General features: G+C 44.9%; 1 protein-coding gene across 1 annotated transcript in view; it reads right to left on the bottom strand.

Moving 5' to 3' along the window:
• The window catches only part of LOC125447207 (protein PFC0760c-like), a 124,505-nt gene that overhangs the window by 78,953 nt on the left and 19,432 nt on the right, over positions 1-26,120 (bottom strand). Inside the window, exons 14-25 of the mRNA XM_059640742.1 lie at positions 26,025-26,060; positions 23,839-23,874; positions 23,653-23,691; positions 23,200-23,244; positions 21,567-21,623; positions 20,031-20,066; positions 19,312-19,368; positions 17,463-17,498; positions 16,733-16,789; positions 13,307-13,342; positions 13,130-13,165; positions 12,048-12,104 (exon numbers count right to left, since the gene is read on the bottom strand). Coding sequence (XP_059496725.1) covers positions 12,048-12,104; positions 13,130-13,165; positions 13,307-13,342; positions 16,733-16,789; positions 17,463-17,498; positions 19,312-19,368; positions 20,031-20,066; positions 21,567-21,623; positions 23,200-23,244; positions 23,653-23,691; positions 23,839-23,874; positions 26,025-26,060 — 528 coding nt within the window. The remainder of the gene's footprint in view (positions 1-12,047; positions 12,105-13,129; positions 13,166-13,306; positions 13,343-16,732; positions 16,790-17,462; positions 17,499-19,311; positions 19,369-20,030; positions 20,067-21,566; positions 21,624-23,199; positions 23,245-23,652; positions 23,692-23,838; positions 23,875-26,024; positions 26,061-26,120) is intronic.

The raw sequence follows: 26,120 nt of genomic DNA, 5'->3' as shown, positions 1-26,120 counted from the left end.
GTGTAAGTCTCACTTCCTGCCTGGGGCTGAGATTGACCTCCTGTAGCACTCTTTGGCTTCATGGCCCTTCAGATACGTGAGCTGAGCACTGACTCTCAGCTCTGAGGTTTGGCTTTCCATCCAAGGCCAAATGATCCAAAGAGGTTTTAAGATTCATTAGTACAATTGTGAATAAATCATTCAGCAAGGATTGTTAGAAACAGGGACAGATTATTACAGAAACATCGATACCTTGATCCTCCGAGTGAGTCATTCTTTGTGCAGAATCTGGAATAGAGAGAAGAGAATTTCAGTTCCCCGATTCCAAGAGAGCCTCTGTGTCCCATTATCAGAATAGCTTTAAATGCGTCCCTCCTGTTTTAATGATATTTAAATCTACAACAGCAATGTATTATTGATCATTGCAGATAAATACCTTTAGTATCAGGCTCACTCTCATTCTCCGTTGAATCTGAAAAAGATAGAACAGGATTTCATTTCCAGATTACACATCCCGATATCTGCATGTTTTTCAATGATCCCCCTCCCACTGCAAGGACCTCACACCCAGCATTTGGGCAGGGGTCAGCTCCCGGCTGTTCCAGTTGGAGACAATGCTGGTGATATTTCAGGAATGACTGGAGTCGGGGAAGGACCCAAAGGACTGGAAAATGGCAAATGTAACTCCGTTGTTTAAGAAAGGAGGGAGACCCTGGCAGGAAAGTATCGTCCGGTTCACCCGATCTTCGTAATCAGAAAGATTATCGAATCCATTATTGAGGATGAGATTACAGTGTCTGGAAGTGCATGGGAAGGTAATGCTGAGTCAGTACGGCTTTGTCAAGATGAGGGTAATGCCTGATTAATCTGCTGGAATTCTTTGAGGAGGTAATGACTTGGTTAGACAAGGGAGAGTTGGTGGATCTGAAGCATTTGCATTTCCAGATGGCTGTTGATGAGATGCTGCACAGGCAGCTGTGAAATCAAATAAAAGCCTCTGGTGTTAGGGACAAGCTCCTGGAAAGGATAGTGGAGGGGCTGACTGGCAGAAGGCAAAGATTAGGGATAAAGGGTTTTTTTTCAGCATGGCAGGTGGTGATAGTGGAGTCCTGCAGGGGTTCATGTCACATCCACAGCCATTCATGTTATACATTAATCCTCTGTCGAAAGAATTGACGGCAACGTTGCTCAGTTTGCAGATGACACAAGGCGAGGTGGAGGGACAGGTCGTGTTGAGGAAGCCGGGAGGGGTCAGATGGACTTGGACAGACTAGGAGAGTGGGCAAAGAAGTGGCAGACAGACTACAGTTGGGGAAAGTGTGAGGTTATGCTCTTTGGTAGGAAGAATGGAGTGTGAGCAATTTTCTAAATGGGGACAGGTTTAAGGAATCTATAGCTCAAGAGGATTTGGGTGTCTTCGGTTCAGGATTCTTTTCAGGTTAAAACACAGCTTCAGTTGGCAGTTAGGAAGGTAAATACAATGTCAGCACTCACTTCGAAAGGGCTTGAATACAAGAGAAGAGATGTACTACTAACTCTCTCTGAGCCTCTCTCAGAGTGCATTTAGAATACTATAAGCTCTCATCGGGCCCCATGTCTAAGGAAGGAAATGCTGGTGTTGAAGTTGGTCCACATGGAGATTTGCAACAATGATCCCAGGGATGGAGGTCCAGTCACATGAGAAGTGGTTGAAGAATCTGGGTCTGTGATCAATGGGCAAAGCATAGAATAATTTATAGTACAATATAGGAACAACATGCTCTTTATTAACTGGTCTCACTAAGTTTAATGGTTTGTGTGTCTGGAACCCCACATGTCTGAGTTCCTCCACATAATTTTGATTGAGAATTTTAAATGAATTTGTGTCATCCATGCTCTTACACCTGACGTCCCAGCCCTCACTCTCATTATCCTGAAATATCAGTCACCTCTGTTAGAACAATCACCTATTTTTCATTATTTCTATTCTATGATCAATTTTGAATTGTGAGCTGGAATTGATTGGTGGAATTTGGAACAGTGTTATGGGTTACGGAGAGGAAGAGAATAAACAAGTTTTGCCTGTTTGTGGGGCCAAACCTGAAGGCTAATTGCTGGCTGATTCTTGATTAAAGGCATTCCAACAGACACAGTGACCCTATGAAGAGCAGCGCGTTTAAACAGACAGCAGAAGTTGGCTATTAACAATGTCAATATCAAGGAATTGGTTCTGGCAATTCTGGAAGAGACTCCATATTCAAGCAGATGGCTTATTTTGAACGGTAATTGAGGTCTCAGGAAGAGACAATCACACTGTCTGTGTGGAACCAGGACTATAGTTGTTTTTGAACAATGTTTTCTGGGAGATGGTTCTGGCCTGCTACTGAGACAGCACACAGAATGGAAAGTTCCCTGGCGAATCTGCTGCACCACCATTTGGAATACCACAGAGTAGGAAGCTGAGTTTGAAACACTGCAGCTTTTCTCTGGGTGAACTGAAAAGGGGACCCTGATCAACGTTTCAGAAAGTCAACCAAGGAGTCCATATCGATGCATGTGAAACAATGCAATCTGAAAGGTATTTCAGTAATCAGGTTTATGATCATCAGCTCAATACTGAGGAAACATCCAATTCAATGTCACCAACAAGCTTTGGAATTATATTTCTGATTCTGAGCCCAAGTTGTTTCTGTAAAGTGACCAACAGTGATCCCAGCACTGATCCCTGGGGAACACCACTCCCCACATCCTCCCCAGCCTGGGTTATACTGTTTGACCTTACTCTGTGTTGCAAAAGAATGTAGTTTCACTGTACCTCGGTACATGACTGCAATAAATCAAATCAAATCAAACCCTCCTCGCAGTTTACATTCACATATTTGAACGAATGTGAGCAATCAATTTGCCTTCAACTGAAGTCTCACCCCTCATTTTCTTTCTCCTGAAATCTCTACGCCCTGGAACAGCCTCCCTGACAGTACAGTGAATGACCCAAAAACACATCAACACTTGCAGTTTGAGAAAGCTGCTCACCATCATTTTTCTCAGCTGGCACCAGCACTGGGCAATATACACTGGGCCCAGCCTGTGACACCCTCATCCCATGGAAGAATATCAGGTTGAACAGATACCAGTGCGGAATGTGGAGTAATGTTTCCTCAAGACTGATGAAGACCCTCAGTGTGGTGACACCAACAAATTGGAAAATTGTATTTCTAATTCCAGAGTACTAGTTGTTTCTATACATAGTGACCAACACTGCTCCCGGCATCAATCCCTGAGGAAGACCACATCCATCATTCCCCCCAGTCTGAGGAACTCGCTTTCACCTCTACTCGGTGTTTGCTGTTTTGTCTGAAAATATGAAGGAAGCATATTATGTAGAGGATGAGAAGTTGCAGAACTCTGAGATGCAGAGGGATCTGAATGTCCTTTGGGATCAAGCAAAACATGTTGGTCGGCCAGTACAGCAAGTAACTAGGAAAGTCAACAGAATATTCCTGTTAAAAGTGGAGGAAATCAAACACAAACGTCTCGATAAAAAAGCAAAAAAATACTGGAGCAACACAACAGGCCTGGCGGTGCCTGGGGAAAGAGAAACAGAGGTAAAATGTCAGGGCAAGCTGGCTGTATTTCAGAACTCCGTATCTCTCAGTTCAATTTTCTGTCCATAGCTGCTGTCAGACCTGTTGAGCTTTTCCAGATCTATCTATTTGCTGTTTTGTAAGCAGCTTGCTCTCCGTTCTGTTCCTTGTCTCCTCCCTCCACATGTATTTGAATCATTTGAATCATTTCAATAAAGAGCTTGTTGATCCTCATGGACCCATCTCCCATGTATCAGCACAGTCAGTAACGCCCCACACAGAGAGATCTACAAACCATCATCTCGTCCTGAACCGATCACTTTGATTTTCCTTTCACCGCTTTCTTTGGAATCTGAAATGGAAACAGATTTTTGATGATCAAATGGAAAATGGGTGTGAAAAGTTCGCAATTGATAAGTGTGACCCAGTTACATAGATAACAAAGCATAGAGGTGGTTGAACACAGCAGGCCAAACAGCGTCAGAGGAGCAGGAAGGTTAATGGGGTCGATGCCCGAAAAATCAGCTTTCCTGCTCTCTGATGCTGCTTGGCCTGCTGTGTTCATCCAGCTCCACACCTTGTTATCTCAGATTCTCCAGCATCTGCAGTTCCTACTGTCCCTGTCACACGTTGCTTTTTGCTCACACTCAACATTGCAGCAGCCACTGAATGGCTCAGCTCACCATGAGCTGCATTCCCATTGCTTGAAGGGCCAGCTCCGGATTGGATTGGGGTCAGCTCATTTCACTAGGAAACTGCAGGTTGAATCCCAGAATCTCCAGGGTGAGTGTGAGTCTCACTTCTTGCCCGGGGCTGAGATTGTCCCTGAACTACACTCTCTGGCCTCGTGGCACTTCAAGTACAGGAACAGTGAGCTGAGCACTGACTCTGGGCTGTGAGGTTTGGCTTTCCAGCCAAGCTGAATGGATCCAAGCACCTTCCCAGAGTCCATAGTACAATGATCAGTAGAATACTCAGCAAGGACTGTTAGAAACAGGGACAGATTACAACAGAAACATCGATACCTTGAGCCTCTGAGTGACTCGCTCTTTGTTCAGAATCTGGAATAGAAAGAAGAGAATTTCAGTTCCCCAATTCCAGCAGAGCCTCTGTGTCCCATTATCAGAATAGTTTTAAACCTGTCCCTCCTGTTTTAATGAAATTTAAATCTGCTACTGTGATGTGTTTTTCAAAGTTGGGGAGAAATACCTTTCGTGCCAGGCTCACTCTCATTCTCCGTTGAATCTGAAACAAAGGGAACAAGATTTCTGTTTCCAGACCCCCACCTTCCAATATCCTCACGGCTTTCTATGTTCCCCCTCCCAATGCAAGCTCTCCAAACACTCAGCCCTTTGACAGGGGACAGCTCTGGATTTAGGTTTGAGAGGAATTGCAGAAAATTACGTCGTGAATCTAACTCTTCGATTCGAAGGGCAGTCATTTTGAAAGCTTACGATTACAGACTACTGGGTGAACGTCTGTCACAGAAACGGGTTAGCAGCAACTCTCCTGGATGTTACAGCACAACATTTGTAAAAGTTCAAGATCATTACAGCAGTGGAAGAAGCTCAACAAGGAAACTGAGTTCGCTGTCTCTGCAGTGCCTGTTTCAACGATGATAATGACTTTGTGCCATTCTTTTCCTCTTCCAAATGCCCTGACAGAATATTTTCCATTGAAGTACTGCTCTCCAGAATACCCGGGGTTTGAGACACAGTAAACATATTAGCCAAATTAATTGGACCGTATTGAGGTGGTACCATGAGCTGCGGATAATGGGGAAGAGCTGCATGTGCCGTTACTGGGATTCCAGAGGCATGGGATAAGAAACAACATCAAAAGTCATTTTGGAAAATAAGAATCCATGAAGGAGGAGGTAACATACTGTGATGGGTAAAAGATTGGCTAACAGGAAGGAAGTAGCGGGTCTTCATAATTGGGCCATTTCAGGTTGTGGGGATGTAATGATAAGTGGTGTGCCACAGGGATCGGTGCTGGAATCTCAAATTTGCACCATTCATCTGGAAGGCTTGTCTAGAGGAATGAAGGTATGGTGTGACTAAATTCACTGATCACATAAAAATGATGAGGAAAGGGAGTCATGAAGTGCACATACCAAAGGAAGAAAGGGATAAAGGGAGGTTAATGAGTGTGTAAATACAAGACAAATGGTGTACGGTTGGGAAAATGTGAAATGATACATTTTGGCAGAAAGATATGAAAGAAGCACATTATGGAGACGGTGACAGATTGCAGAGTGATCTGAGTGTCCTTTGGGATAAAGCAAAAATGTTGGTGTGCCATTTGCAGTAAGTAATTAGGAAGGACAACAGAAAGTTCCTGTTTATTGTGTCAGAAATCAAACAGTAATGTCAGGATAAAGAAATACAGGAGAGTCACAGCAGGCCTGGCAGTATTCAGGGAAGCAGAAACAGGGCTGAAGCATCGAGTCCAGTCTAAGTGTATTTCAGAACTCCGTATCTCTCAATTCAATTTTCTGTCCATAGCTGCTGTCAGACCTGTTGAGCTTCTCCAGGTCTATGTGTTTGCTGTTTGTAAGCAGCTTGCTCTCCATGCTGCTCCTTGTCCCCAGTCCCCATGTGTATTTGAATCATTTCAATAAAGAGCTTGTTAATCCTGCAATGGTAGTAGATTTGCCAACTTTAGGTACATTTAAGTCGTCATTGGACAAGCATATGGACGTACATGGAATAGTGTAGGTTAGATGGGCTTCAAATCGGTATGGCAGGTCGGCACAACATCGAGGGCCGAAGGGCCTGGACTGTGCTGTAATGTTCTAGGTTCTATGTTCTATGACCCATCTCCCATATATCAGCGCAGTCAGTAATGCCCCACACAGAGAGATTTACAAACCATCATCTCGTCCTGAACCGACCACTTTGATTTTCTTTTCGCGACTTTCTTTGGAACCTGAAATGGAGACGGATTTTCGATGTTTAAGTGGAAAATGAATGTGAAATGTTCGCAATTGAAAAGTGTGTCCCTGTCACACGTTGCTTTTTGCTCACACTCACACATTGCAGCAGCCACTGAATGGCTCAGCTCACCATGAGCTGCATTCCCATCGCTCGAAGGCCCAGCTCAGGGTGCGATTGGGGTCAGCTCATTTCACCAGGAAACTACGGGTAGAATCCCAGAGTCTCCAGGGTGAGTGTGAGTCTCACTTCCTGCCCGGGGCTGAGATTGACACTAAACCACACTCTCTGGCCTCGTGGTCCTTCAGTTACAGGAACAGTGAGCTGAGCACTGACCCTGAGCTTTGACCTTTGGCTTTCTATTCAAGTCCAAATGATCCAAACAGCTTTCAACATTATTATAACAATGGTCAATATGTCATTCAGCAAGGACTGTTAGAAACAGGGACAGATTATTACAGAAACATCGATAGCTTGCGCCTCGGAGTGACTCCCTCTTTGTGCAGAATCTGGAATAGAGAGATAAGAATCTCAGTTCCCCAATATCAGGAGAGCCTCTCTGTTCCATTATCAGAATAGTTTTAAATCTGTCCCTCCTGTTTCACTGATATTTAAATCAGTAAATGTGACATGTTGTTGAACAATGGGGATAAATACCTTTAGTGTCAGGCTCGCTCTCATTCTCTGCTGAATCTAAAACACAGGGAACAGGATTTCAGTTTCCAGAGCACACATTCTGATATAAAAATGGTTTTCAATGACTCCCCTCCCACTGCAAACTGCCCTCACATTCAGCACATGAGACACTGATGGTGATATTTCAGGAAGCACAGGAGCCAGGGAGGGTCCCAGAGGCCTGGGAAAAGGCACGTGTAACACCACTGTTTAAGGAAGGAGGAAGCCAGGAGACAGAAAACTATAGACCGGTTAGCCTGACCCCGGTCATTGGTATGAGTTTACAATCCATTAGGAAGGATGAGATTGAGAGTACTTGGAAGTACATGACCAAATAGTGCTGAGTCACAACAGCTCCATCAACGAATGCTGATTCCTGACATTTCTGTTCGAATTGTTTGAGGAGGTAATGAGCAAGTTAGATAAAGGAGCCTGTGTAAACGATGGGTTTGGATTTCCAATTGGCCTTTGACCAGGTGCTGCACGGGAGGCTGGAACATTAGATAAGGGCCTGTTGTGCCAGGGACGAGTTATTGGCATGGATAGACGATGGGCTGACTGGCAGAAGGCAGAGGGTTGTGATAAAGGGGTCTTTATCAGCATGGCAGACAGTGATCCACATTGGGACCACACCTACTTGTGTGGTACATTAACGATCTGGGCAAAGGAACTGAGGGCAATGTTGGTCAGTTTGCAGATGGCACAGAGATAGATGGTGGGACAGGGAGTGCTGAGGAGGCAGGGAGGCTGCAGCAGGCCCTGGAAAAGCTAGGAGAATGGGAAAAGAAGTGGCTGACAGAGTACAATGTGAGATCTTATGAGGTTGTGCTCTTTAGTGGGACGAATAGAGGTGCAGACTATTTTCTAAATGGGGAAAGGTTTTGGAAATCTGAAACACAAAGAGCCTTAGTAGTCTTGGATCAGGATTCTCTTAAGGATAACAGGCAGGTTCAGTTAGGAGTTTGAAAGGCAACGCTTCACCTGCACGTTTTGCTATCTAGTCTAATACATTCACTGCGCACAATGTGGTCTCCTCTACATTGGGGAAACGAAGCGTACCTAGATTGGGTGACCGCATCGCACAAAATCTACATTCTATTTGCCAGAAAGACACCGAACTTCCAGTTGCCTGTCACTTTAACACACCACCCTGTTCCCAGGCCAATATCCCTGTCTCAGGCTTGTTGCAGTGTCCAGCGAAGCTCAGCGCAGGCTGGAAGAACAACACCTCATTTTCCGCTTCAGGACACTGCCATCCTCCATACTCAATATCGAGTTCAATAATGGTTGAGGAGTGGCAGGTAATTGGAAGGTCAGGGTCTTTTTTGGGGGGCAGAACATACTGGTCCTGTGAAGCAGTTACCCTGTTTTGTAACCAGTTTGCTCTCTGATTTGCTCCCTCTCTCCTGCCTCCACATCTATTTGAATCATTTCAGTAAAGAACATATTAATCCTCATGGACCCATCTCCCAAATATCAGCGCAGTCAGTAATGCCCCACACAGAGAGATCTACAAACCATCATCTCGTCCCGAACCAATCACTTTGATTTTCCTTTCCTGACTTTCATCAGAATCTGAAATGGAAACAGGTTTTTGATGATCAAATGGAAAATGAGTGTGAAATGTTCACAATTGAAAAGTGTGTCCCTGTCACATGTTGCTTTTCGCTCACACTCACATATTGCAGCAGCCACTGAATGGCTCAGCCCACCATGAGCTGCATTCCCATCGCTCGAAGGGCCAGCTCCGGGTTGGATTGGAGTCTGCTCATTTCACCAGGAAACTGTGGGTTGAATCCCGGAATCTCCAGGGTGAGTGTGAGTCTCACTTCCTGACTGGGGGTGAGATTGTCCTGCAGTCAGAGTCTCTGGTCACCTGGCCCTTCCCGATACAGGAACAGTGAGCTGAGCACGAACACCCAGCTCTGAGCATTGTCTTTCCATCCAAGGTGAATGGAAAAAAAATTCTTCCCAGAGTCATTAGTGCATTGATCAGTTTAACTTCTCTGTTTGTTTCAGTTTCCACATGACAAATGCTTTCTCTCTTTGTTCTTTTATAAAGTGCTGTTGTTTTGACATCTTTTTTCCACAGAGCCATAGAGCAGTACATCATGGAAACAGACCCTTCGATGCTGGATACCCTACAACTGATATCCTTGTGGTTACGATTTACCAGAAACTGACCTGGTGTCACTACATAAACACAGTGGCCACACACCAGTGCACAGGTTTGGAAACAGGCAGTGAGCAACTCACCTCCTGACTCCCCAAAGCCTGTACACAGTCTACAAGGCACAAGTGAGCAATCTGATGGCATTCTCCCAACTTGCCTTTATTGGGGCAGCTCCAACAATCCTCAAGAAATTGAACACAATGCGGGATAAAGCAGCCTGCTTGGTTTGTATCACATCCACAAACATTCACACTCTCCAACACTGATGCTCAGTAGCTGCACTGTGTATCATTTCCAAGATGCAGTGCAGAAATTCACTGAAGATCCTAGGAAAGCACCTCCCAAACCCTGGACAACTTCCATCTCGAAGGACAAGGGCAGCAGATACAGGTGACACCCCCCAAACCAATCACCATCCTGACTTGGAAATGTATCATCGTTCACTCACTCTCACTGGGTCAAATAACTGGAATTCCCGCTCTGAGGGCACTGTGGGTCTACAGACAGCACACGGACTGCTGCGGTTCAAGAAGGCAGCTCACCATCACCTTCTCAAGGGCTAGCTAGGGGTGGGCAATAAACGCTGGGCCCAGCCAGCAACACACGGGTCCCACAAAAGAACAATGAGAAGAATCCAGAAGTTAAGAATCGAAACACATCTCCAGTGACGGTCGTGCAATCGTCAATGGATCATTCAGCAATAGTTTGGTAGAAATAGGGACAAGTTAAAACAGAAATATAGACACATTGAGTCTCCAAGCGACTCACTTTGCATTAAGAATCTCAAATAGAAAGAAGAGAATTTCAGTTCCCCAGTCCCAGGACAGCCACTGCATCCAGTGCTTAGAACTGTTTCTCCTGAGATTTGGGATTAATTATCCCCTCACCCTCCCCACTCAGAAACTGAGCGCTTCTGTAAACTATAGTCCGCTCTCACACCATGATTCCGAGGTTTGGATGAAGCAATTGTTCACTCACTGGAGTTGTCCTTGTTTCTGTTCCACTTTCCAATCTCATCGGAACCTGAAACCGAAAAAAGAGAGCAAGGATTGTCCACTGAAGATTATATTTGAAAGAGAACGTTTTGAGAACTGACAACATCTTTGATTTCTCAGTAACTGGGGGTAGATGGGCAGTGAGTGAGGGACTGTGTGACCCACACTGACCCTATGCTGACCTTTCCTGGGTAATGGGATGTGTTTGGTTTGGACCTTGTTCCTGAGATGTCAGCCCATGGCTTGAATAATCCAGGATCTCAATCCAGAGCCTGGATGGGATATGGAGGGACAGTGCAGCTCTGCACTGGGGCCGGATTGGGATCTAGTAACAGAAAACACAAACCCCATTTGGAACAGACAGTGACCAGTGAGACTGTTTCTCTAGTGAATTCCTGACTCAGGATGATGTGATATTGAAATCTCTGTTGGGTACCTGCTGTCTCTATAGAGTGACTCGCTCTTTGTGCAGAATCTGGAATAGAACAAAGAGAATTTCACTTCACCAATCATAGACAGTCTCTGTGTCCCATTATCAGAATGGTTTTAAACCTGTCCTTCCTGTTTTATTGATATTTAAATCTGTAAATATGACGTGTTGTTGAATGATGGGGATAAATACCTTCATTATCGGGCTCACTCTCATTTTCTGCAGAGTCTGAAACAGAAGGAACAGGATTTCAGTTTCCAGACCCCACACCTTCCAATATCCTAACGGCTTTCAATGTTCCCCCTCCCATTGCAAACTACCCCAAACACTCAGCTCTTGGACAGGGGACAGCTCTGGATTTAGGTTTGAGAGGAAATGCAGAAAATTGCATCGTGAATCTAACTCTTCGATTTGCAGGGGAGTTATTTTTAAAGCTTGCGATTACAGACCACTGGGTGAACATCTGTCACAGAAACGGCGTTATCAGGAACTATTTTGGATATTAATAACATTTATACATGTTCAAGATCATTACAGCAGTGGATGAAGCTCAACAAGGAAACTGAGTTCGCTGTCTCTGCAGTGCCTGTTTCAATGATGATTATGGTGTTGTGCCATTCTTTGACTCTTCCAAATGTCCTGCCAGATTCCTTTCTGGTGAAATAGTGCTCTCCAGAATATTTTAGGGAGAGCCAACCAAGTTTTGAGGCAGGGAAAACGTATTTCCCAAATTAATTGGAATGTGTTGAGGCAGCACCATGAGCTGCGGATAATGGGGAAGAACTGGATGTTTTCTTATTGGGATTCCAGAGGCATGGGATAAGATGCAACATCAAAGGTCGTTGTGGAAAATAAAAATTCATGAAGGAGGAGGGAAATGTTGATTTGCCAGTACAGCAAATAACTAGGAAAGAGAGCAGAATGTTCATATTTATTGTCGAGGAAATCAAACACAAATGACAGGATATAAACTAAAAAATACAGGGGAAACACAGCAAGCGTGGCAGTGCCTGGGGAAGTAGAAACAGAGGTAAAGTGTTAAATCCAGTCTGACTGTCCTTCAGAGCTCTGTTTCTCTCAATTCAATTTTCTGGTCAAAGCTGCTGTCAGACCTGCTGAATTTTTCCAGATCTATCTATTTGCTGTTTTGTAAGCAGCTTGCTCTTCATTCTGCTCCTTGTCTCCTGTCTCCAAATGTATCTGAATCATTTCAGTAAAATGCTTGTTAATCCTCAAGGACCCATCTCTCATATATTAGCCCAGTCAGTAATGTGCTACACAGAGAGATCTACAAACCATCATTTCTTCCCAAACTGATCACTTTGATTTTCCTTTCGCTGCTTTCTTTGGAATCTGAAATGGAAATGGGATTTTTGATGGTCAAATGGAAAACGAGTGTGAAATGTTCCCATTTAAAAATGCGTCCCTGTCACACAGAGATCGTAGGAGCTGCCGATGCTGGAGAGTCTGAGATAACAAGGTGTAGAGCTGGATGAACACAGCAGGTCAAGCAGCATCAGAGCTGGAAAGCTGACATTTTGGGTCTGGACCTGTCTTCAGAAGAAGGGCCCAGACCTGAAACATCAGCCTTTCTGCTCCTCTGATGCTGCTTGGCCTGCTGTGTTCATCCAGCTCTACACCTTGTTACCTCTTGAATAAATATTGACCCATTTGTACAGGCTGTGCTCTGGGCACAAAACCACCCAAAAAGATTTTTCCTTTCTAGGACTGGGCAATGCTGGCAAGGCTGTCATCTGTTGCCCACCCCTCACTGCTCTTTAAAACTGAGCTTCCTAAACTAACAAGGTGTAGCACTGGATGAACGCAGCAGGCCAAGGAGCATCAGAGAAGCAGGAAGGCTAATGTTTCAGACCTAGACCCTTCTTCAGAAGAAGGGACTAGACCCAAAATGTCAGCTTTCCTGCTCCTCTGATGCTGCCTGGCCTGCTGTGTTCATCCACCTCTATACCTCGTTATCCCTGTCACACGTTGCTGTTTGCTCACACTCACATATTGCAGCAGCCACTGAATGGCTCAGCTCACCATAAGCTGCATTCCCATCGCTCGAAGGGCCAGCACAGGGTTGGATTGGGGTCAGCTCATTTCACCAGGAAACTGCGGGTTGAATCCCAGAATCTGCAGGGTGAAAGTGAGTCTCACTTCCTGCCCGGGGCTGAGATTGTCTCTGAGCCGCACTCTCTGGCCACCTGGCCCTTCAGATACAGGAACAGTGAGCCGAGCACTGACTCTAAGCTTTGGCTTTCCATCCAAGGCCAATGGATGCAAAGCAGCTTCCCAGAGTCAACATACAATGATCAATAGATTACTCAGCAATGATTGTTAGAAAAAGGGATAGATTATTACAGAAACATCGATACCTTGAGCCTCTGAGTGACTTGTTCTTTGTGCAGAATCTGGAATAGAAAGAAGAGAATCTCAGTTCCCCAGGAGAGCCTCTGTGTCCTATTATCAGAATTTTTTAAACCTGTCCCTCCTGTTTTAATAATATTTATATCTGCAACTGTGATGTGTCGTTGAAAGATGGGCATAAATACCTTTAGTGTCAGGCTCACTCTCATTCTCCGCTGAGTCTGAAACAGATGGAACAGGATTTCAGTTTCCAGGCCACATGTTCCGATATCCAAATGGTTTTCAATGATCGCCGTCCACTGCCAACTGTCCCCACACTCAGCACTTGGACAGGGGACACTTCCCAATTGTTCCAATTGGGACATTGATGGTGATATTTCAGAAAAAACTGGAGTCAGGGAGGGTCCCAGAGGACTGAAAAATGGCAAACGTAACGCCAATGTTTAAGAAAGGAGGGAGGCAGAAAGCAGGAAATTATAGTCTGTTTAGCCTGACCTTAGTCATTGGTAGGGTTATAGAATCCATTATTGAGGATGAGATTGCGGAGTGTCTGGAAGTGCATGGGAAGGTAATGCTGAGTCAGCACGGCTTTGTCAAGATGAGGGTAATGCCTGATTAATCTGCTGGAATTCTTTGAGGAGGTAATGACTTGGTTAGACAAGGGAGAGTTGGTGGATCTGAAGCATTTGCATTTCCAGATGGCTGTTGATGAGGTGCTGCACAGGCAGCTGTGAAATCAAATAAAAGCCTCTGGTGTTAGGGACTAGCTCCTGGAAAGGATAGTGGAGGGGCTGACTGGCAGAAGGCAAAGATTAGGGATAAAGGGTTTTTTTTCAGCATGGCAGGTGGTGATAGTGGAGTCCTGCAGGGGTTCATGTCACATCCACAGCCATTCATGTTATACATTAATCCTCTGTCGAAAGAATTGACGGCAACGTTGCTCAGTTTGCAGATGACACAAGGCGAGGTGGAGGGACAGGTCGTGTTGAGGAAGCCGGGAAGGGTCAGATGGACTTGGACAGACTAGGAGAGTGGGCAAAGAAGTGGCAGACAGAATACAGTTGGGGAAAGTGTGAGGTTATGCTCTTTGGTAGGAAGAATGGAGTGTGAGCAATTTTCTAAATGGGGACAGGTTTAAGGAATCTATAGCTCAAGAGGATTTGGGTGTCTTCGGTTCAGGATTCTTTTCAGGTTAAAACACAGCTTCAGTTGGCAGTTAGGAAGGTAAATACAATGTCAGCACTCACTGCGAAAGGGCTTGAATACAAGAGAAGAGATGTACTACTAACTCTCTCTGAGCCTCTCTCAGAGTGCATTTAGAATACTATAAGCTCTCATCGGGCCCCATGTCTAAGGAAGGAAATGCTGGTGTTGAAGTTGGTCCACATGGAGATTTGCAACAATGATCCCAGGGATGGAGGTCCAGTCACATGAGAAGTGGTTGAAGAATCTGGGTCTGTGCTCGATGGACAAAGCATAGAATAACTTATAGTACAATATAGGAACAACATGCTCTTTATTAACTGGTCTCACTAAGTTTAATGGTTTGTGTGTCTGGAACCCCACATGTCTGAGTTCCTCCACATAATTTTGATTGAGAATTTTAAATGAATTTGTGTCATCCATGCTCTTACACCTGACGTCCCAGCCCTCACTCTCATTATCCTGAAATATCAGTCACCTCTGTTAGAACAATCACCTATTTTTCATTATTTCTATTCTATGATCAATTTTGAACTGTGAGCTGGAATTGATTGGTGGAATTTGGAACAGTGTTATGGGTTACGGAGAGGAAGAGAATAAACAAGTTTTGCCTGTTTGTGGAGCTAAACCTGAAGGCTAATTGCTGGCTGATTCTTGATTAAAGGCATTCCAACAGACACAGTGACCCTATGAAGAGCAGCGCGTTTAAACAGACAGCAGAAGTTGGCTATTAACAATGTCAATATCAAGGAATTGGTTCTGGCAATTCTGGAAGAGACTCCATATTCAAGCAGATGGCTTATTTTGAACGGTAATTGAGGTCTCAGGAAGAGACAATCACACTGTCTGTGTGGAACCAGGACTATAGTTGTTTTTGAACAATGTTTTCTGGGAGATGGTTCTGGCCTGCTACTGAGACAGCACACAGAATGGAAAGTTCCCTGGCGAATCTGCTGCACCACCATTTGGAATACCACAGAGTAGGAAGCTGAGTTTGAAACACTGCAGCTTTTCTCTGGGTGAACTGAAAAGGGGACCCTGATCAACGTTTCAGAAAGTCAACCAAGGAGTCCATATAGATGCATGTGAAACAATGCAATCTGAAAGGTATTTCAGTAATCAGGTTTATGATCATCAGCTCAATACTGAGGAAACATCCAATTCAATGTCACCAACAAGCTTTGGAATTATATTTCTGATTCTGAGCCCAAGTTGTTTCTGTAAAGTGACCAACAGTGATCCCAGCACTGATCCCTGGGGAACACCACTCCCCACATCCTCCCCAGCCTGGGTTATACTGTTTGACCTTACTCTGTGTTGCAAAAGAATGTAGTTTCACTGTACCTCGGTACATGACTGCAATAAATCAAATCAAATCAAACCCTCCTCGCAGTTTACATTCACATATTTGAACGAATGTGAGCAATCAATTTGCCTTCAACTGAAGTCTCACCCCTCATTTTCTTTCTCCTGAAATCTCTACGCCCTGGAACAGCCTCCCTGACAGTACAGTGAATGACCCAAAAACACATCAACACTTGCAGTTTGAGAAAGCTGCTCACCATCATTTTTCTCAGCTGGCACCAGCACTGGGCAATATACACTGGGCCCAGCCTGTGACACCCTCATCCCATGGAAGAATATCAGGTTGAACAGATACCAGTGCGGAATGTGGAGTAATGTTTCCTCAAGACTGATGAAGACCCTCAGTGTGGTGACACCAACAAATTGGAAAATTGTATTTCTAATTCCAGAGTACTAGTTGTTTCTATACATAGTGACCAACACTGCTCCCGGCATCAATCCCTGAGGAAGACCACATCCATCATTCCCCCCAGTCTGAGGAACTCGCTTTCACCTCTACTCGGTGTTTGCTGTTTTGTCTGAAAATATGAAGGAAGCATATTATGTAGAGGATGAGAAGTTGCAGAACTCTGAGATGCAGAGGGATCTGAATGTCCTTTGGGATCAAGCAAAACATGTTGGTCGGCCAGTACAGCAAGTAACTAGGAAAGTCAACAGAATATTCCTGTTAAAAGTGGAGGAAATCAAACACAAACGTCTCGATAAAAAAGCAAAAAAATACTGGAGCAACACAACAGGCCTGGCGGTGCCTGGGGAAAGAGAAACAGAGGTAAAATGTCAGGGCAAGCTGGCTGTATTTCAGAACTCCGTATCTCTCAGTTCAATTTTCTGTCCATAGCTGCTGTCAGACCTGTTGAGCTTTTCCAGATCTATCTATTTGCTGTTTTGTAAGCAGCTTGCTCTCCGTTCTGTTCCTTGTCTCCTCCCTCCACATGTATTTGAATCATTTGAATCATTTCAATAAAGAGCTTGTTGATCCTCATGGACCCATCTCCCATGTATCAGCACAGTCAGTAACGCCCCACACAGAGAGATCTACAAACCATCATCTCGTCCTGAACCGATCACTTTGATTTTCCTTTCACCGCTTTCTTTGGAATCTGAAATGGAAACAGATTTTTGATGATCAAATGGAAAATGGGTGTGAAAAGTTCGCAATTGATAAGTGTGACCCAGTTACATAGATAACAAAGCATAGAGGTGGTTGAACACAGCAGGCCAAACAGCGTCAGAGGAGCAGGAAGGTTAATGGGGTCGATGCCCGAAAAATCAGCTTTCCTGCTCTCTGATGCTGCTTGGCCTGCTGTGTTCATCCAGCTCCACACCTTGTTATCTCAGATTCTCCAGCATCTGCAGTTCCTACTGTCCCTGTCACACGTTGCTTTTTGCTCACACTCAACATTGCAGCAGCCACTGAATGGCTCAGCTCACCATGAGCTGCATTCCCATTGCTTGAAGGGCCAGCTCCGGATTGGATTGGGGTCAGCTCATTTCACTAGGAAACTGCAGGTTGAATCCCAGAATCTCCAGGGTGAGTGTGAGTCTCACTTCTTGCCCGGGGCTGAGATTGTCCCTGAACTACACTCTCTGGCCTCGTGGCACTTCAAGTACAGGAACAGTGAGCTGAGCACTGACTCTGGGCTGTGAGGTTTGGCTTTCCAGCCAAGCTGAATGGATCCAAGCACCTTCCCAGAGTCCATAGTACAATGATCAGTAGAATACTCAGCAAGGACTGTTAGAAACAGGGACAGATTACAACAGAAACATCGATACCTTGAGCCTCTGAGTGACTCGCTCTTTGTTCAGAATCTGGAATAGAAAGAAGAGAATTTCAGTTCCCCAATTCCAGCAGAGCCTCTGTGTCCCATTATCAGAATAGTTTTAAACCTGTCCCTCCTGTTTTAATGAAATTTAAATCTGCTACTGTGATGTGTTTTTCAAAGTTGGGGAGAAATACCTTTCGTGCCAGGCTCACTCTCATTCTCCGTTGAATCTGAAACAAAGGGAACAAGATTTCTGTTTCCAGACCCCCACCTTCCAATATCCTCACGGCTTTCTATGTTCCCCCTCCCAATGCAAGCTCTCCAAACACTCAGCCCTTTGACAGGGGACAGCTCTGGATTTAGGTTTGAGAGGAATTGCAGAAAATTACGTCGTGAATCTAACTCTTCGATTCGAAGGGCAGTCATTTTGAAAGCTTACGATTACAGACTACTGGGTGAACGTCTGTCACAGAAACGGGTTAGCAGCAACTCTCCTGGATGTTACAGCACAACATTTGTAAAAGTTCAAGATCATTACAGCAGTGGAAGAAGCTCAACAAGGAAACTGAGTTCGCTGTCTCTGCAGTGCCTGTTTCAACGATGATAATGACTTTGTGCCATTCTTTTCCTCTTCCAAATGCCCTGACAGAATATTTTCCATTGAAGTACTGCTCTCCAGAATACCCGGGGTTTGAGACACAGTAAACATATTAGCCAAATTAATTGGACCGTATTGAGGTGGTACCATGAGCTGCGGATAATGGGGAAGAGCTGCATGTGCCGTTACTGGGATTCCAGAGGCATGGGATAAGAAACAACATCAAAAGTCATTTTGGAAAATAAGAATCCATGAAGGAGGAGGTAACATACTGTGATGGGTAAAAGATTGGCTAACAGGAAGGAAGTAGCGGGTCTTCATAATTGGGCCATTTCAGGTTGTGGGGATGTAATGATAAGTGGTGTGCCACAGGGATCGGTGCTGGAATCTCAAATTTGCACCATTCATCTGGAAGGCTTGTCTAGAGGAATGAAGGTATGGTGTGACTAAATTCACTGATCACATAAAAATGATGAGGAAAGGGAGTCATGAAGTGCACATACCAAAGGAAGAAAGGGATAAAGGGAGGTTAATGAGTGTGTAAATACAAGACAAATGGTGTACGGTTGGGAAAATGTGAAATGATACATTTTGGCAGAAAGATATGAAAGAAGCACATTATGGAGACGGTGACAGATTGCAGAGTGATCTGAGTGTCCTTTGGGATAAAGCAAAAATGTTGGTGTGCCATTTGCAGTAAGTAATTAGGAAGGACAACAGAAAGTTCCTGTTTATTGTGTCAGAAATCAAACAGTAATGTCAGGATAAAGAAATACAGGAGAGTCACAGCAGGCCTGGCAGTATTCAGGGAAGCAGAAACAGGGCTGAAGCATCGAGTCCAGTCTAAGTGTATTTCAGAACTCCGTATCTCTCAATTCAATTTTCTGTCCATAGCTGCTGTCAGACCTGTTGAGCTTCTCCAGGTCTATGTGTTTGCTGTTTGTAAGCAGCTTGCTCTCCATGCTGCTCCTTGTCCCCAGTCCCCATGTGTATTTGAATCATTTCAATAAAGAGCTTGTTAATCCTGCAATGGTAGTAGATTTGCCAACTTTAGGTACATTTAAGTCGTCATTGGACAAGCATATGGACGTACATGGAATAGTGTAGGTTAGATGGGCTTCAAATCGGTATGGCAGGTCGGCACAACATCGAGGGCCGAAGGGCCTGGACTGTGCTGTAATGTTCTAGGTTCTATGTTCTATGACCCATCTCCCATATATCAGCGCAGTCAGTAATGCCCCACACAGAGAGATTTACAAACCATCATCTCGTCCTGAACCGACCACTTTGATTTTCTTTTCGCGACTTTCTTTGGAACCTGAAATGGAGACGGATTTTCGATGTTTAAGTGGAAAATGAATGTGAAATGTTCGCAATTGAAAAGTGTGTCCCTGTCACACGTTGCTTTTTGCTCACACTCACACATTGCAGCAGCCACTGAATGGCTCAGCTCACCATGAGCTGCATTCCCATCGCTCGAAGGCCCAGCTCAGGGTGCGATTGGGGTCAGCTCATTTCACCAGGAAACTACGGGTAGAATCCCAGAGTCTCCAGGGTGAGTGTGAGTCTCACTTCCTGCCCGGGGCTGAGATTGACACTAAACCACACTCTCTGGCCTCGTGGTCCTTCAGTTACAGGAACAGTGAGCTGAGCACTGACCCTGAGCTTTGACCTTTGGCTTTCTATTCAAGTCCAAATGATCCAAACAGCTTTCAACATTATTATAACAATGGTCAATATGTCATTCAGCAAGGACTGTTAGAAACAGGGACAGATTATTACAGAAACATCGATAGCTTGCGCCTCGGAGTGACTCCCTCTTTGTGCAGAATCTGGAATAGAGAGATAAGAATCTCAGTTCCCCAATATCAGGAGAGCCTCTCTGTTCCATTATCAGAATAGTTTTAAATCTGTCCCTCCTGTTTCACTGATATTTAAATCAGTAAATGTGACATGTTGTTGAACAATGGGGATAAATACCTTTAGTGTCAGGCTCGCTCTCATTCTCTGCTGAATCTAAAACACAGGGAACAGGATTTCAGTTTCCAGAGCACACATTCTGATATAAAAATGGTTTTCAATGACTCCCCTCCCACTGCAAACTGCCCTCACATTCAGCACATGAGACACTGATGGTGATATTTCAGGAAGCACAGGAGCCAGGGAGGGTCCCAGAGGCCTGGGAAAAGGCACGTGTAACACCACTGTTTAAGGAAGGAGGAAGCCAGGAGACAGAAAACTATAGACCGGTTAGCCTGACCCCGGTCATTGGTATGAGTTTACAATCCATTAGGAAGGATGAGATTGAGAGTACTTGGAAGTACATGACCAAATAGTGCTGAGTCACAACAGCTCCATCAACGAATGCTGATTCCTGACATTTCTGTTCGAATTGTTTGAGGAGGTAATGAGCAAGTTAGATAAAGGAGCCTGTGTAAACGATGGGTTTGGATTTCCAATTGGCCTTTGACCAGGTGCTGCACGGGAGGCTGGAACATTAGATAAGGGCCTGTTGTGCCAGGGACGAGTTATTGGCATGGATAGACGATGGGCTGACTGGCAGAAGGCAGAGGGTTGTGATAAAGGGGTCTTTATCAGCATGGCAGACAGTGATCCACATTGGGACCACACCTACTTGTGTGGTACATTAACGATCTGGGCAAAGGAACTGAGGGCAATGTTGGTCAGTTTGCAGATGGCACAGAGATAGATGGTGGGACAGGGAGTGCTGAGGAGGCAGGGAGGCTGCAGCAGGCCCTGGAAAAGCTAGGAGAATGGGAAAAGAAGTGGCTGACAGAGTACAATGTGAGATCTTATGAGGTTGTGCTCTTTAGTGGGACGAATAGAGGTGCAGACTATTTTCTAAATGGGGAAAGGTTTTGGAAATCTGAAACACAAAGAGCCTTAGTAGTCTTGGATCAGGATTCTCTTAAGGATAACAGGCAGGTTCAGTTAGGAGTTTGAAAGGCAACGCTTCACCTGCACGTTTTGCTATCTAGTCTAATACATTCACTGCGCACAATGTGGTCTCCTCTACATTGGGGAAACGAAGCGTACCTAGATTGGGTGACCGCATCGCACAAAATCTACATTCTATTTGCCAGAAAGACACCGAACTTCCAGTTGCCTGTCACTTTAACACACCACCCTGTTCCCAGGCCAATATCCCTGTCTCAGGCTTGTTGCAGTGTCCAGCGAAGCTCAGCGCAGGCTGGAAGAACAACACCTCATTTTCCGCTTCAGGACACTGCCATCCTCCATACTCAATATCGAGTTCAATAATGGTTGAGGAGTGGCAGGTAATTGGAAGGTCAGGGTCTTTTTTGGGGGGCAGAACATACTGGTCCTGTGAAGCAGTTACCCTGTTTTGTAACCAGTTTGCTCTCTGATTTGCTCCCTCTCTCCTGCCTCCACATCTATTTGAATCATTTCAGTAAAGAACATATTAATCCTCATGGACCCATCTCCCAAATATCAGCGCAGTCAGTAATGCCCCACACAGAGAGATCTACAAACCATCATCTCGTCCCGAACCAATCACTTTGATTTTCCTTTCCTGACTTTCATCAGAATCTGAAATGGAAACAGGTTTTTGATGATCAAATGGAAAATGAGTGTGAAATGTTCACAATTGAAAAGTGTGTCCCTGTCACATGTTGCTTTTCGCTCACACTCACATATTGCAGCAGCCACTGAATGGCTCAGCCCACCATGAGCTGCATTCCCATCGCTCGAAGGGCCAGCTCCGGGTTGGATTGGAGTCTGCTCATTTCACCAGGAAACTGTGGGTTGAATCCCGGAATCTCCAGGGTGAGTGTGAGTCTCACTTCCTGACTGGGGGTGAGATTGTCCTGCAGTCAGAGTCTCTGGTCACCTGGCCCTTCCCGATACAGGAACAGTGAGCTGAGCACGAACACCCAGCTCTGAGCATTGTCTTTCCATCCAAGGTGAATGGAAAAAAAATTCTTCCCAGAGTCATTAGTGCATTGATCAGTTTAACTTCTCTGTTTGTTTCAGTTTCCACATGACAAATGCTTTCTCTCTTTGTTCTTTTATAAAGTGCTGTTGTTTTGACATCTTTTTTCCACAGAGCCATAGAGCAGTACATCATGGAAACAGACCCTTCGATGCTGGATACCCTACAACTGATATCCTTGTGGTTACGATTTACCAGAAACTGACCTGGTGTCACTACATAAACACAGTGGCCACACACCAGTGCACAGGTTTGGAAACAGGCAGTGAGCAACTCACCTCCTGACTCCCCAAAGCCTGTACACAGTCTACAAGGCACAAGTGAGCAATCTGATGGCATTCTCCCAACTTGCCTTTATTGGGGCAGCTCCAACAATCCTCAAGAAATTGAACACAATGCGGGATAAAGCAGCCTGCTTGGTTTGTATCACATCCACAAACATTCACACTCTCCAACACTGATGCTCAGTAGCTGCACTGTGTATCATTTCCAAGATGCAGTGCAGAAATTCACTGAAGATCCTAGGAAAGCACCTCCCAAACCCTGGACAACTTCCATCTCGAAGGACAAGGGCAGCAGATACAGGTGACACCCCCCAAACCAATCACCATCCTGACTTGGAAATGTATCATCGTTCACTCACTCTCACTGGGTCAAATAACTGGAATTCCCGCTCTGAGGGCACTGTGGGTCTACAGACAGCACACGGACTGCTGCGGTTCAAGAAGGCAGCTCACCATCACCTTCTCAAGGGCTAGCTAGGGGTGGGCAATAAACGCTGGGCCCAGCCAGCAACACACGGGTCCCACAAAAGAACAATGAGAAGAATCCAGAAGTTAAGAATCGAAACACATCTCCAGTGACGGTCGTGCAATCGTCAATGGATCATTCAGCAATAGTTTGGTAGAAATAGGGACAAGTTAAAACAGAAATATAGACACATTGAGTCTCCAAGCGACTCACTTTGCATTAAGAATCTCAAATAGAAAGAAGAGAATTTCAGTTCCCCAGTCCCAGGACAGCCACTGCATCCAGTGCTTAGAACTGTTTCTCCTGAGATTTGGGATTAATTATCCCCTCACCCTCCCCACTCAGAAACTGAGCGCTTCTGTAAACTATAGTCCGCTCTCACACCATGATTCCGAGGTTTGGATGAAGCAATTGTTCACTCACTGGAGTTGTCCTTGTTTCTGTTCCACTTTCCAATCTCATCGGAACCTGAAACCGAAAAAAGAGAGCAAGGATTGTCCACTGAAGATTATATTTGAAAGAGAACGTTTTGAGAACTGACAACATCTTTGATTTCTCAGTAACTGGGGGTAGATGGGCAGTGAGTGAGGGACTGTGTGACCCACACTGACCCTATGCTGACCTTTCCTGGGTAATGGGATGTGTTTGGTTTGGACCTTGTTCCTGAGATGTCAGCCCATGGCTTGAATAATCCAGGATCTCAATCCAGAGCCTGGATGGGATATGGAGGGACAGTGCAGCTCTGCACTGGGGCCGGATTGGGATCTAGTAACAGAAAACACAAACCCCATTTGGAACAGACAGTGACCAGTGAGACTGTTTCTCTAGTGAATTCCTGACTCAGGATGATGTGATATTGAAATCTCTGTTGGGTACCTGCTGTCTCTATAGAGTGACTCGCTCTTTGTGCAGAATCTGGAATAGAACGAAGAGAATTTCACTTCACCAATCATAGACAGTCTCTGTGTCCCATTATCAGAATGGTTTTAAACCTGTCCTTCCTGTTTTATTGATATTTAAATCTGTAAATATGACGTGTTGTTGAATGATGGGGATAAATACCTTCATTATCGGGCTCACTCTCATTTTCTGCAGAGTCTGAAACAGAAGGAACAGGATTTCAGTTTCCAGACCCCACACCTTCCAATATCCTAACGGCTTTCAATGTTCCCCCTCCCATTGCAAACTACCCCAAACACTCAGCTCTTGGACAGGGGACAGCTCTGGATTTAGGTTTGAGAGGAAATGCAGAAAATTGCATCGTGAATCTAACTCTTCGATTTGCAGGGGAGTTATTTTTAAAGCTTGCGATTACAGACCACTGGGTGAACATCTGTCACAGAAACGGCGTTATCAGGAACTATTTTGGATATTAATAACATTTATACATGTTCAAGATCATTACAGCAGTGGATGAAGCTCAACAAGGAAACTGAGTTCGCTGTCTCTGCAGTGCCTGTTTCAATGATGATTATGGTGTTGTGCCATTCTTTGACTCTTCCAAATGTCCTGCCAGATTCCTTTCTGGTGAAATAGTGCTCTCCAGAATATTTTAGGGAGAGCCAACCAAGTTTTGAGGCAGGGAAAACGTATTTCCCAAATTAATTGGAATGTGTTGAGGCAGCACCATGAGCTGCGGATAATGGGGAAGAACTGGATGTTTTCTTATTGGGATTCCAGAGGCATGGGATAAGATGCAACATCAAAGGTCGTTGTGGAAAATAAAAATTCATGAAGGAGGAGGGAAATGTTGATTTGCCAGTACAGCAAATAACTAGGAAAGAGAGCAGAATGTTCATATTTATTGTCGAGGAAATCAAACACAAATGACAGGATATAAACTAAAAAATACAGGGGAAACACAGCAAGCGTGGCAGTGCCTGGGGAAGTAGAAACAGAGGTAAAGTGTTAAATCCAGTCTGACTGTCCTTCAGAGCTCTGTTTCTCTCAATTCAATTTTCTGGTCAAAGCTGCTGTCAGACCTGCTGAATTTTTCCAGATCTATCTATTTGCTGTTTTGTAAGCAGCTTGCTCTTCATTCTGCTCCTTGTCTCCTGTCTCCAAATGTATCTGAATCATTTCAGTAAAATGCTTGTTAATCCTCAAGGACCCATCTCTCATATATTAGCCCAGTCAGTAATGTGCTACACAGAGAGATCTACAAACCATCATTTCTTCCCAAACTGATCACTTTGATTTTCCTTTCGCTGCTTTCTTTGGAATCTGAAATGGAAATGGGATTTTTGATGGTCAAATGGAAAACGAGTGTGAAATGTTCCCATTTAAAAATGCGTCCCTGTCACACAGAGATCGTAGGAGCTGCCGATGCTGGAGAGTCTGAGATAACAAGGTGTAGAGCTGGATGAACACAGCAGGTCAAGCAGCATCAGAGCTGGAAAGCTGACATTTTGGGTCTGGACCTGTCTTCAGAAGAAGGGCCCAGACCTGAAACATCAGCCTTTCTGCTCCTCTGATGCTGCTTGGCCTGCTGTGTTCATCCAGCTCTACACCTTGTTACCTCTTGAATAAATATTGACCCATTTGTACAGGCTGTGCTCTGGGCACAAAACCACCCAAAAAGATTTTTCCTTTCTAGGACTGGGCAATGCTGGCAAGGCTGTCATCTGTTGCCCACCCCTCACTGCTCTTTAAAACTGAGCTTCCTAAACTAACAAGGTGTAGCACTGGATGAACGCAGCAGGCCAAGGAGCATCAGAGAAGCAGGAAGGCTAATGTTTCAGACCTAGACCCTTCTTCAGAAGAAGGGACTAGACCCAAAATGTCAGCTTTCCTGCTCCTCTGATGCTGCCTGGCCTGCTGTGTTCATCCACCTCTATACCTCGTTATCCCTGTCACACGTTGCTGTTTGCTCACACTCACATATTGCAGCAGCCACTGAATGGCTCAGCTCACCATAAGCTGCATTCCCATCGCTCGAAGGGCCAGCACAGGGTTGGATTGGGGTCAGCTCATTTCACCAGGAAACTGCGGGTTGAATCCCAGAATCTGCAGGGTGAAAGTGAGTCTCACTTCCTGCCCGGGGCTGAGATTGTCTCTGAGCCGCACTCTCTGGCCACCTGGCCCTTCAGATACAGGAACAGTGAGCCGAGCACTGACTCTAAGCTTTGGCTTTCCATCCAAGGCCAATGGATGCAAAGCAGCTTCCCAGAGTCAACATACAATGATCAATAGATTACTCAGCAATGATTGTTAGAAAAAGGGATAGATTATTACAGAAACATCGATACCTTGAGCCTCTGAGTGACTTGTTCTTTGTGCAGAATCTGGAATAGAAAGAAGAGAATCTCAGTTCCCCAGGAGAGCCTCTGTGTCCTATTATCAGA

Source organism: Stegostoma tigrinum, chromosome 38, assembly GCF_030684315.1.
Source record: "Stegostoma tigrinum isolate sSteTig4 chromosome 38, sSteTig4.hap1, whole genome shotgun sequence".
Taxonomy (NCBI): Eukaryota; Metazoa; Chordata; class Chondrichthyes; order Orectolobiformes; family Stegostomatidae; genus Stegostoma; species Stegostoma tigrinum.
This window is presented reverse-complemented; position numbering and strand designations above follow the sequence as displayed.